Source organism: Chelmon rostratus, chromosome 22, assembly GCF_017976325.1.
Source record: "Chelmon rostratus isolate fCheRos1 chromosome 22, fCheRos1.pri, whole genome shotgun sequence".
Taxonomy (NCBI): Eukaryota; Metazoa; Chordata; class Actinopteri; order Chaetodontiformes; family Chaetodontidae; genus Chelmon; species Chelmon rostratus.
The window spans coordinates 11,308,336-11,320,994 of NC_055679.1; the positions used below are offsets into that span (position 1 = coordinate 11,308,336).

Consider the following 12,659-nt stretch of genomic DNA (forward strand, 5'->3'; position numbering starts at 1 on the left):
GCATAAATCTAGTGGATAACAAGGCTAGTGCAAATGATGCTAATGAGATCCTAGTTGATGAATATGGACATAACAACACACTTGTGCACAGATGGTCATGCATATGGTCCCTGTCAACATGACAGACATTAACATTAACAGACACATACACATATATGGTGCTCTCATCTTCACACCTCCCCGAACACAAACACACACACAGAAACCCACTTGGGGGCTGCTGAGCCTAGCTGCGGTAGCTATCCATCATTAAATGGCTGGCCAGCGGCCTTAATGCTCTTTTAACTGCTGTCATTTACAGCCATGGGAGCAGAGGAGGGGAACAGCAAAGCTATCAACACCTGCTACAGCAAAGGTGTTACACCAAATTAAGCAAGTTCTTCTTGAATAAAATGTCCCCAAAGGTGTGGAAGAACTCATGGGACACAAAGGTCCTCCGCTGAAAACAGTACTGATGAAATCCTCTGAGCAGCGCACAAAAATATCAGCTGCAAACAATTGTAATGATGACATTTAATCTTTTTGAATAATATTTTAGGCAGAATAAGCCTTCCTTTAATGGTGGGTGCAGTGTTATGGAAAACACTGCATTAAGCTTTGAATTAAACAAAGTTTAAAAGCTGTAATTACCAACTAATGGAGCAGAAAAAGAGCCTATAATAATCCTTGACTCCTTGTCATACGGTAATAAATGGTGTCAGAATGGCCTGGTGGTTTAAAGGGATATCCTGAATACAGAACGACAGCCACGGGTTAAACCCATGAAGCAGACAGTGTATTCATCAATAGCCATGACTTCTATTTAACAAGATACTGAACAGTATGCATACAAATGTGGTGTGTGGTTAATGCTAACAATGTAAATGTGAAATTTTGATGTCAAGTCAGGAACACAGCCTTTGACAGTCAAACATACAAGTAAAAAGATATGTACCTTTTCAGAAATCAGAGCACCTTAATGCGATCGTTTCATCCGACATGAAAAATAAAGTATTGAAGTTGCAGTACGAGAGCAGTCCAGTAAGAATTAAATAGATGCACAGATGTCAACAATTTTAGACTGATCACTTCAGGAGATACAGGAGTCATTACTTGGCAGGAGGTGAAGGTGGTGGATGGTATTATTCCTTAGTTAACTGAGGAACAGCATGATTGTGTTGTTTGTACTCCACAAGCATTGTTCAATATAACTGCTATAATGACAAATACATCAAATATCTTTCATTAGTGCCAGTATTGTACTGCAATCAGCTTGTTTAATAGGGGAAACAAACAAAATAGTATCAGCCTAACGTGGGAAAAAACCCAAAGCAGCACTGCAGTCATCACAGCGTTTGATTCACAAACAGTGGACAGTGAAACCTGACATTCATCATTCTTTTTTTGTTTGTGTGTGTGTTTTTGTTTACAGATGGCGACATCCACTAAAAGCTCTGAAGGCAAAAACATGCTGTCATATTCAAGAGGGAGTTTTGCTTTGTCATTCTTTTTGTCACTGTCACCACTCTTTCCTTTTCTTTCCTTCGATCTAAAAGATGAAGGATTCATTCAGTGGAAGGTCTGTACTCCACTAATGAACTATTTGGAAGATGCACAAAAATGTGAAAGAGCCATTATAGTGGCGAACACTTGTCTGCATGCCCTTACCTGTGCTGCGATAGCCCAGAATCTGGACTCGATCAAGTCCAGAGTCATCTGGACACCGATGGCTGCAGAGAGAGAGAGAGAGAGAGGGCTCAATTAAGCACAGCAAAATAAACTTAAATAGAGTTAAAAGGCTACTTATAATGGAGGACGTGGCAGATGCAGTGTACATACAGTATATGGACACTCTGGACTCTGCTAGAGCAGTGCATGGGCTTTGAACTCCAAACACCTCTCTCTCTATTGCATTATTAGCACTGCAAGTGTCATGGCAACGACATGAAAGCAGAAAGAAAACAATGTACACCACCTGTGGCTGCACAGCATGATCTTAAAGAGTATTATCATCTGTTTTTTTCTCTACCTCTGTATCCATTTCCTGTTTTAGTTTGTAACATTTTGACACCTATCGTTCTTCTTGCAGAAACAGCAGTAAAAGCATTCATACCATAGACTGTATAAAACATGGACTCTGTCTCTGTGACATCATCACAGGTTTCTGAACAGTCACTGTGAAGCTCAGTGACAGTGGCTCCAGCTGCGAAGAGGTGGAGCGTGGGTGGAGATGAGGTGGGCCGAATGAAGCCTGGTTGCTTAAACCTAGCAGCTAGCTGTCACTCAAAGCTGCCCAGCCCATAATTATGCATAGCTCTAAGCCTTAATTCTAGGAACTGCAGTTTTTTTGCATTACCGTGTTAGCTTTATTTTTCAGCCCAGAAGGCTGCTGCTTGATTCATACACATTAGAATTACATAACCAACAAAATCAAGTATATTAAATGTGCTGACACAAATTTCATGTGAGGTTCTACTATATTGATTGTGGCATTTTTATAGCTTTTTTACTGTAAGTGATACAGATTAAAGATATTACATGCACGAAGATAATATTATGGAAAGAAATCCATGTCACATGCAGCTTCTGCAACCAGTGGACACTGAGAGCATTAACTAACTTTGGCTTTGTCTCTTTTTGCAATTGTTTATTCGTGCACATTTTAGTTTGTCTTTTGTTTTTCTCTAATTTGACAAAAATGCTAATAAGTGGACTTTTAGCTTTTCATGTTTTTTGTCAAACGCATATTTCCAAGGTCAAGGCTGAACTTTGATTATGAAAACCATGTGACACAGTTGAAAACTCTGGAAAAAGATTCCTAATGCTGCAATCATTTCTGTCGGATATGATGACGGCATAGCAGCACTGTGAGTGAGTGGTGTGATAACAGTTTTGATGTTGTAGTAGTAGTAGTAATACCAGTAGGACTAGTAGAAATATATGAATCGTATTAGTAACAGCGCTGATACTTATAGACACAGCTGCTGTGATAATATGTTGAGTTTAAGTGGTGATTCCTTTAGAAGTAATGGTTGTAGCTGCAATAAACGGAGAAGGAAACTTTAATTCCAGCAGTTTAGAAGAAAGAACATTAATGAGGCGATTAATGTCCCAGGGTGAGAGACTATATCTCTCTCTCGGCTCTCAGGCTGGAGGAGTAGAAGAGGACCTGCTGTACAGATCAGCGCTGCCTTCAGAACTCAACTTATGAAAATCCTTTTACAGTAACTGGCCTTCTGAGCCTCAGCACCGCCGCGTGAACCGACTATTCTTAGACAGTGTGTGTCTGTGCACGCATATGTGTGCGTTCGACCTCTGCCTACAACATAGCACTCCCAGTCACAAAACATTAAGCCAAGAATTAGTGTGTATTTGTACATGTTTCACCCGTGCACATACGCACACACACACGGCGGCAGAATGATTGCTTGTGTCAGCTTAGGGCTGTACGTCCATCAGCATTTTAGTCAGCGTGGTAATGCAAAAAGGAACTGTAATTGCATAAGTTCTCAGTGCACACATACTGTATACACCCCCCCACACACAACAAATACACACACACACACACACACACACACACACACACACACTGCGAGGGAAGATATGACACTTCATATTAGCATCAAAGACTCAGCGTTTTCCTCCCAGCGTGCTTTGTACAGCCACACAGGGAAAGCCTCCGCGGTGCTCTCAATACACATAGAAACACAAATGCCTGCACACACACCCACCTCCCCTCACATAGCATGCACTAATACCCAACCAAACACATGCACGTCACCGTGTGCGGTAATAAATACACACAGCAGAATAATTACTTTAATGGAGTCAGGTGGCGAAGAGACTTTGTTATGAGGGAGATTAGTTTATGGGTTGGCCATTTTTAGGGCTGGTTGGGAGGAAAAAAGAGAGCGGGGAGGAAGGGACTTGTTTTGTTAGCTGAAGATAGCTTCAGATACATTTAGTGTTTTATGGTCGGACCTCAGACGTACATCAAAGAACCATGCTAGTATTTTTTTTTATGTCTTACCCCATTCACTACAAATCACGATACTTCACACCACGGCTAGGGATGCGCTGATCCAAATTCATTTTCATGTAAAGTAACATGAGGCCAGAAACTGCTGCAGCACTAAAAGATCACTTGGCAGCCAGACATGGCTGAAATAATCTAACTTATATCGGAAACAGTGACTTGTCCTGCTGCATTGACAAAGAAACAACATTCAAAGTGGATTAGTCATGCTGTGGTCGTTACTGATCCAGTGTATTGGATCATTAATCGCAGCTAATCACTTCGCAAACCATCAGTTTTGTGGCTGAGATTTTAAAAATACTGAAGTCCACATGTCCCCGGCAAAAGCCCAACAACCTACGAAATGTAAATGTAAAGACTGGCTTGGACAATTGCTGAACGGAGCAGAAGAAATATAAAACTGTACAGCATGCCTCAGCAAAAACATAAAGTATACATAATTTGTATCTAAAGAGCTAAAATGCACACTGGTATGGTGAATGAAAAGTGGTACTTCATCTCAGTCCATAGCTATAGGCTGAAAAGTTCAACACATCCCATTCAATTATGCTTGTGAAATGCTATTAGGCGATGAATTATGGATCAGTGAGTGTAGAATAAACTATGAGCTGTATGTCTTCATGGGGATCAGTCCAGTGTCTGTATGCGTGTTTGGTTTGTGTACGTGTGTGTGTGTGTGTGTGTGTGCCGTGGATTCCGTCCAGTCTCTTGAAAATCAGTCAAATCGTGGCTGTAATCAGCCTGTAATCAGTCATGTGCACAGAAAAGTTTGTTTAGCTGATTGGGGAGTTGTTTGTCTGTTCATACGGCTCCAGGACGACAAATGTCAAAAGTGTTAAAATATACCAACAGGGATGTAAAATCAATCCCCTTTCATTTGTAGCAAAAGCACATGTGATATACTGCTGGTGATTTGTGATTTTTTTCTCCTATCATCTCTCCTCTCCAAGTAGTGCTTGTGACCTTGAAGTCATCTCCCTCCACAGTAATCTCAGATAAAGTGTTGGAAGGCCATTATGGAGGGCAGCAGTAATCTGCCTTCTTTCCCACTCTGAGTTGGAGGCCAAATCTAATTAAAACCATCACACTGATCCCTCTGTGTATGTGTGTGTGTGTGTGTGTGTGTGTGTGTGTGTGTGTGTGTGTGTGTGTGTGTGTGTGTGGTAATAGATGTTATTTTTCCATAATGTGTGCACACAACTGGCAAGCTTTACTCGATGTGTGTTCAGTTTGCATACAAGTGTGTACACAAGAATGTGTATGACCTTTCATGCATGCAGTTGAGAGTGTGTATGTGTGTGTGCGCTCATGTGCTTGAACGCGTGTGCTAGTGTGAGACCATATCTTGCACACTCACAGTCTGAGTAGCAATTAGCGTGAGCTGCCAATCACAGTGGAGTGCGCTTTCAACAGGAAATGAATTAATGAGGAAATAAATAAAAAACATTAAAGCAACCAGGAGCTGGAGTTAATTGGTTATTACACTAACGAGATAGCTGGATGAGAGATAGCTGGATGAGAGATGCAGGGATGCGAATTGTGAATGACGGGGAGAAACAATGAGTGTGTGTTTGGGGGGGAGACGATGGAAAGAAACAACTCAAAACAGAAACTGGACAGAGGAACACTAATAGAAGTTCAGTATCTGTGGCTGTTGCAGGCCTGCAAAAACCCAAACCAAGCATTTCATTCACTGTGCATGACCAAAGTCTCCCACAAGGCTAGACAGATATATTGCTGAAGCTATAGCCGGCTAGTCACAAGAAAGACCAATAAGGCAGCAGTAGCACACACCCACAGCAGTGAACAGGCCGGGTAGCCAGGTTAGAGTAACAGGTACATTTAGTAAAGCTATTCTGATAACGTTTATATGATTGTGGCCTTTAAAAGAGTTGTAGATTTATGGATTTCTCGAAAGAACTGGTCTTCTCATTGCTGCTCCTCACTGCAGCGCTCTCTTGGAGTTGTCCTCCAGCAATAGTCACGCAGTGCGCCCGCATGTGTTTTTGGAGGGATTTGGAGGGCCTGGAGGGAGGGGACGGGATTTTTCAGGTGTATTCTTTTCAAAATCTAGCTTACTCTTGCTGGTTTCTCCAATGTTACCAACTCCAGCTTTATTGGAGAAAAAATGTAAATATTTAGATATATAAGGGTAATAATTGTACATGTAGCTTTTGATAATTTTTTATGTGCATTGCGTGATTTGTCAAAGGTCAATTAATGATTTCTCAAATTATTGCAAATAAACAGAGATAAAATGTGCCTTTAAGGACACAGATATACATACATTTACATGTATTCTGTATAACTGATGCCTTGCATAACAATTAGGTTTCTACACTAGTTTGCAACTGCTAATACATTTATTAGCAGTGTGTAGGGCACAAACCCTGGTCTCCATCTGTCTGATGCTTTGTACACCCACCATCCACCCCAACCCCTTTCCAAAGACTTCTATGGCTTACAAGAATGCAACACTTGGAAAAAACATTACTGGTGAACATAATGCCGCTATTAATCATGATTTTTTAGGAACCAGGGCGGCATAGTCCTGCCACTAAAGCCTTCTATAATTGAACTGAGAGACTGAAAGAGACAGGGAAAGGTGAAGAGTTTGCTGGCCTTTTGCTAAATGGAGCAGCAAGAGTGTCAAGTGTCTGACAGACTGTGAAGAGAGAGAGGAAGGCAGAAGGATGTTGGAAAAATAATATCTATCTATATCTATCCATCGATCTATCTAACCAGCTATCTATTTATCTAGTTATCTGCCTTTGTTTAATTGGTTGAAACACAGTGTGGTGACTGTGCAGTTCTATAAATGGGTGCCGGCATGTGTTCACACATTTTTGACATCGTTTAGTGTGTTCGACTGTGCGTGCGTGTGTGAGAGTGTGTGTTGTACTGAGATGGCACAGGAGGTCAGCTTGTGTTAAATGAGAAGAGCTACTGTTGATGGTTCCGTTAGCAAGACCCTGGAGTCGGGGCTAAATATATAGGAACACACACACACACACACACACACACACACACACACACTGAAAGAGTCAATAAATTAAACTGACATAATGGCTAAGTCTCTGGGCACAGAGGAGACACTGAAAATAAGGCCAGTAGTGAGGAGGTCATTTCATTCTTTTCATTTTTTTTCTTTCTTCTCTTTCACTCTTTCTCACTCTCTCTCTCTCTCACACACACACACACACACAGTGGACAGCAGTATGCTTTAGTAATGGATGTGTTAGGAAGATATAATAAACACAAAATTGGAAAACAGCAAGGAAGTAACAGAGAGAAGAGTCCAAGACCAAAGAAATGAAGGACACACACACAAACACACACACACACACACACACACACACAGACACACACATGCACAAACACGCACACACACGCACACACGCACACCAAAAAACAAAAAACGGAGAGGAACACATGCAGAGATAAAGGTCATCAACAGAGCACAGACAATGTATTCAAAGGACCAGATTAATTGATGTAATGGAGTCAGGTGGTCCAGGTGGGGCGGGAGTGACGGAGGGATGAAGAGGGACGACAGAGCGGTCAGAAAAAAGATAAGACGAAAGGCAGAAGGGGATGAAAGAGGATGAATTGATTTTTAATAATGTTATGTGTTGGAAACCCTTTCATTTCAACCAAGCGTGGCTATCAATAATAGAGCGAGCGAGATCAAATGGTGGTGCGTGAGCGTGCATGAGAGTATGTGTGTTTCTCATTCTTTCACATATGTGTGTGTTTATTTGTGTGTGTGTGTGTGTGTGTGCGTGTGTGTGTGTAGAGACAACAAGAGAAGTGGAGGTGGGAGGCGTGGAGAGGAGAACAAGGAGTTAGGCATTGTGTGTGTGTGTGTTTAAGAATAAGTGAGCACTAGCTCTTAATTCAAAACTCACACCTACTTTTTAAAAGAAGAAGAATAAATAATCTCTGTAATCTGCATCTTGTTTCACTTGTACTTGTTTTCATGTCCAAAATGAAAAACAACTTAAAGATGACAAACAGCATTAAAGTTCAATACAGAGAGGAACGCTGCATGAGTAAGAAATGCAAACATAACAATGGCATGGGAAAACAGGGATTTCTGTGATTATTTAAAGGATATAATAAGTATATTATGATATTGAAGATGAATGAAAACTGCAGGAACACAAACATGACATTCCACGTCTCTGCAATGTTTCTGTGTTCCTCAAAACTGGTTTTGGCTAATAAGGAGACTCAATTTTTGTTGTATTTGCCAGTCCAACTCCCAAGTGTTCCTTTTTTGATGGGTAAATAAACATATTCTTTAATGAACTGTGCATGGCTTAAGAATGGAAAATGCATGCAGAGGAGCAAAACAGTGAACTGTCTAGGTGTGTGAACTTCTGTTCACTTTAGAATACTTTTGCATTTACTGCATTCCATAAAATGCCTTTCAATGACTTTCACTACTTGCTGACAGCAAAAATGTTAACTGTGTGTTAATTCCAAAAACTCTATACTGGATCTATATGTATGTACAACCCTGATTGCAAAAAAAGCTGGGTCGCTGAAGAAAATGTAACAGGATGCAATAGATTTGCAAACAAACTGTGTTTACTGCCAAGGATTTTATGAAGTGTCCCCGAGTCTATGTAGTAACAGCCTTTATGGTACAATCATGTGATCACAGAGTGGTTAACGTTGCTTCATCCTTACTTGTGAGCGACTGAGCCTTTCAAGGACGCTCCTTTCATACCCAATCATGATACTATCACCTGTTACCCATCAACCTGTTTACCTGTGGAAAGTTCAGGTGCTTTTGGAGCGTTCCACAACTTTCCCAGTCTTTTGCTGCTCCTGTCCCAACTTGTTTGATGTTGCTGCATCAAATTCAGAATGATCATATCTTTATGTATTATACTGTTAGACTGGAGGACTGGCCTTATTTCACCTCTTCTTGTAATGTAACCGTGTCTGAACTGAAGATTTTTCTGCAGTCACTCTGGATGAGGGCATCCTTCATCTGACGAATATCACCCATCCCACATAGTTTTTCAAGACCCTGACAAAAAAATGAAACTCACTCCACAAACACAGAGGAGGAACCTTTCAACTCAAATACCAAAATTACTGTTTGTGTTTCCCAAAGCAGCAGTGCTATGTTCAACAAAGCCTGAGCAGATCCCATGACTTTCTGATGGAGAGTGTTCAATAAACTCATGTTGCCAGGCAACAAACACTGATCCAGCCAGTAAAAGGAGTTATGGCAAATTCTGGTCGACACCTTGGAGAGAAAAAAAGTTCAGCAACAGTTGGTTATAAGGGTGAGTTTGAATAGAAATCCTTGATGTCTGAGCACGCACAAAAACAAACGTCCATACGTGCGCAGGCAACTGACGCACCAGCACATAGAGAAAAATATAAAAACACGCACTCAAAGAACCATTTAAACTCGGATGGGACTCATATGGACATACACAAATAAACGCAGACACACATACAGGAAGAACACCCAGATACACAAACACATAGACCCAAATGGATGCACATACATCCACATACACAAGTGAAAATATCCTACTGACATTAACTCATTTAACTATTACAACTGATAAACCACTAAACCTGACCTCTGACCTTAAACCTTTCAGTTTGGTTACAGTTGTTTTTAGTGACAACTTCAAGAGAAAGGCGCGAGAACACAGACACACACACCTCTGTGCTGAAGCTCGCTAACCTCAGAGGAGTCGCCAGAGGCTGCGCTGACATCACGTTACCAAAGCAACAGGCAGAGGGCTGGGATTGGACGAAAAGGACGATGACTCAACCGCCCTCCCTCATCCTCCTCCTCCTCCTCTCTCTCACCATAATCTGTCTCTCTCTCTCACTTTCTCATGCGCAACTTTTTGAAACGTCAAGGATGCAGACAGAGGCACAGGCATGGGCAGAGCCGCATGATATTTTCAATTAAAATGGTGGCACGTGCTGGCTTGCGCTAATGAGCTCTGAGTTATGCACACAGGACACGCACTCGCACACACAAATACACTCTGAATACAGCTGCAAATTTGTTCTAAATGATCTGACAAGCAGGTACCCTGTTCCCTGTGGAGCAAACACTACATTACAAACATATGAAAAGAGAAATGAAGTCACGTGTTTACAGAGCTGTGTTGATGGGTGTCTTTTATTGTGAAATCCACTGACACAGCTGAAAGATGAACAGAGGATTCTGTCACCCGTGTTTAGCTGTTCGCAGGTGACACAACAGAGGCAGTCGAGTGTTAAATGGGTAGCCTGTTTCTTTAAAATGGAAATAAGTGCAGTTGACACCGGTGGTATATGTGTGTGTGTGGACCTTCTAAGTCAGCAGAGCCTACCTTAAGTTAACCTAGTTTCACAGCCTTCTTGAGCAGGCCTGTTGGAGGCACGCTCACTAAATCATTCATAGTGGAGAGACAGGGAGAAACATGTTCCTGTGTGTGTGTGTGTGTGATAGAGAATAAAAAGTGAATGCGAAACACTATGCTCTTTCTTCTGTTCTGAATGTTTACATGGCAGTTTGCGCTCATAACGGCCATTTCGTCACACATCAAAAAGGAATTAAAGTGGCGACATTTTGAGGCACTAATTTGGTGTGAAATTCAATTACCTACTCAATCTTTTATAATGTGAAAGGAGATCAACATGGTACTGTGTGTGTGTGTGTGTGTGTGTGTGTGTTCTTTGTGTGATCACCCCTCTTTCATTACCTCACTAATCCACATTAAGTATCTGAATTTTAAAGGAGTAGTTCAACATTTTGGGTTTGGGTGTCTTCCCAATACTTCTGTACCAGCCGGTATGCGGATTGCCAAATACGTGCTGCGGTTCCGATTTTTTCACAGGCAGGATGGCGCCAAATCGTGTGAACTTCACTCCAGATAGAACCAAAACATTTTCACAATTTTTGCTAGCGTACATGTTAAGCAAACTAGTTGCAATGAGTTAATTAAACCTGCAGTAATAGTTTTTTGGTGGCCACCTACGGGCAGCAAAACAAGCTGTAAACACAACACTGATATATTATCGCCTGATAAAGTTGATATGGTGACTGTGTTGCACATCTGTCCAATATTCACTCTCCTTTCAGCTCTGGCTTGGCCTTTCTCGCCCTCTCCTGAGGGAAATATCTGGCTCCTTAGCCACTAAATTCTCCACTGTGTTCACCTGCTAGTTGCTAACTGTTAGTTCAGTGCTGGAGTGCTGCAGTCAGGTCGTAATTATCTGCAGGGTCAATACTAACAACTGCTTTTACATTACACATCGTTAGTATATAAATATTGATTAGTGCTGCTTTAAGGTGCTTGACAGTTGCTAGGTGCAGTTTTAACTTTGGACAAAGCCAGGATTTCCCTTTGCCTCCAGTCTTTGTGTTAATGCACAACATTCATATTGATCTTCTAAGCTCGTTCACAAAAACAAAGCAAATAAGCATATTTCCAAAAATATGAAGCTATTCTTTTAAGGTGAAGGAAAGAAAAAGCGTGGAAACATGGAGAGAACTGTACCCATCTTCACCCCTCTCCTCCCTTTTCCATCTCGTTCCATCTACTGCCATGTTTATTCCCTCGATTTCCCTCTCCACTCTTCTCTTCTGCCTCTCTCTGAAATGACAGATGGTCCTCGCTCACCTCTCCTCTATTTATCTCTCAATTATCCCTCTCTCTTTTTCACTCGATTCTTCTTTTGATCTCCTGTTGCTTGCCGATCTTCCCATCTCTTTCATTTTACCCCCTGTACCTCTGCTGTTCTCTTGTTCTCCCTTTGTGTCACCCCTTCTTCACCTTCCACTTTCCTCTAGTCTCCCCTCCCTCGCTCTAGTCTCCTGTCTGACCCACGTCTCTCTCTCTCTCTCACTCGCTCTCTTCCTCCCCTCTAGGAAATCCCTCTCTACCATCTGTCTGGCTGTGATGAATTCAGAGCCTTTCAGAACAAATCAACTTGGTCAAATTAATGAGGCTCTCCAAGGGGATAAACTTTGCGTGAATGTGTGTGTGAGAGTGAGTGTGTGCACCTAAAATGCTTTATAATCCGTCATCTGTGCCACTTAATTTATCCTGCAGTTACAGATAGCATGTTACAGGGAAATACAACAGATAAGGCTGGCTGCACACATCGAGTTTCTTAAGTCACTGCAGGTCAGGACAACAGATTGGCCGGCTTTTGGTCGTCCTCACATGTTAACTGTTGTTTTTTTGTTGTTGGATTTCGTTGTTTTTTTTGTTGTTTTTTTTTTTTTTGGGAAATAAGTTAACTTTCAGCCAAATAATAACTAGGATGTAACTGCCAACCGATGTTTTTGGGGTCACAAGTACTGCTTTCAGTGTCCAATTTCATGACTACATCGCAAGCCAAGTTCGGACTATATGGGGCGGCTTCGTCTGGCTACTAGCTGCTATTTTAGTATTCTGATTGCAATAAGCACCGGTGCTGCTGGAGGGAAAGCAACATATCATTTTGCTTTGGAAAAGAGGTATACTTATTTCACTCATTTCAATAAAAATGTATACCTAAACAACAAGGCAGTTTAATCAGTCATTTTCACTTAAAATATTAATCATTGTACGTTTGTATTACATGATATCACGCTGCAGGTGAAGTGGTGATCCAGACACCTCCGTCT

General features: G+C 41.5%; 1 protein-coding gene across 1 annotated transcript in view; it reads right to left on the bottom strand.

Moving 5' to 3' along the window:
• cacna2d4a (calcium channel, voltage-dependent, alpha 2/delta subunit 4a) overlaps nucleotides 1-12,659 on the bottom strand; it is an 82,436-nt gene that overhangs the window by 12,323 nt on the left and 57,454 nt on the right. Inside the window, exon 28 of the mRNA XM_041963602.1 lies at nucleotides 1,648-1,709. Coding sequence (XP_041819536.1) covers nucleotides 1,648-1,709 — 62 coding nt within the window. The remainder of the gene's footprint in view (nucleotides 1-1,647; nucleotides 1,710-12,659) is intronic.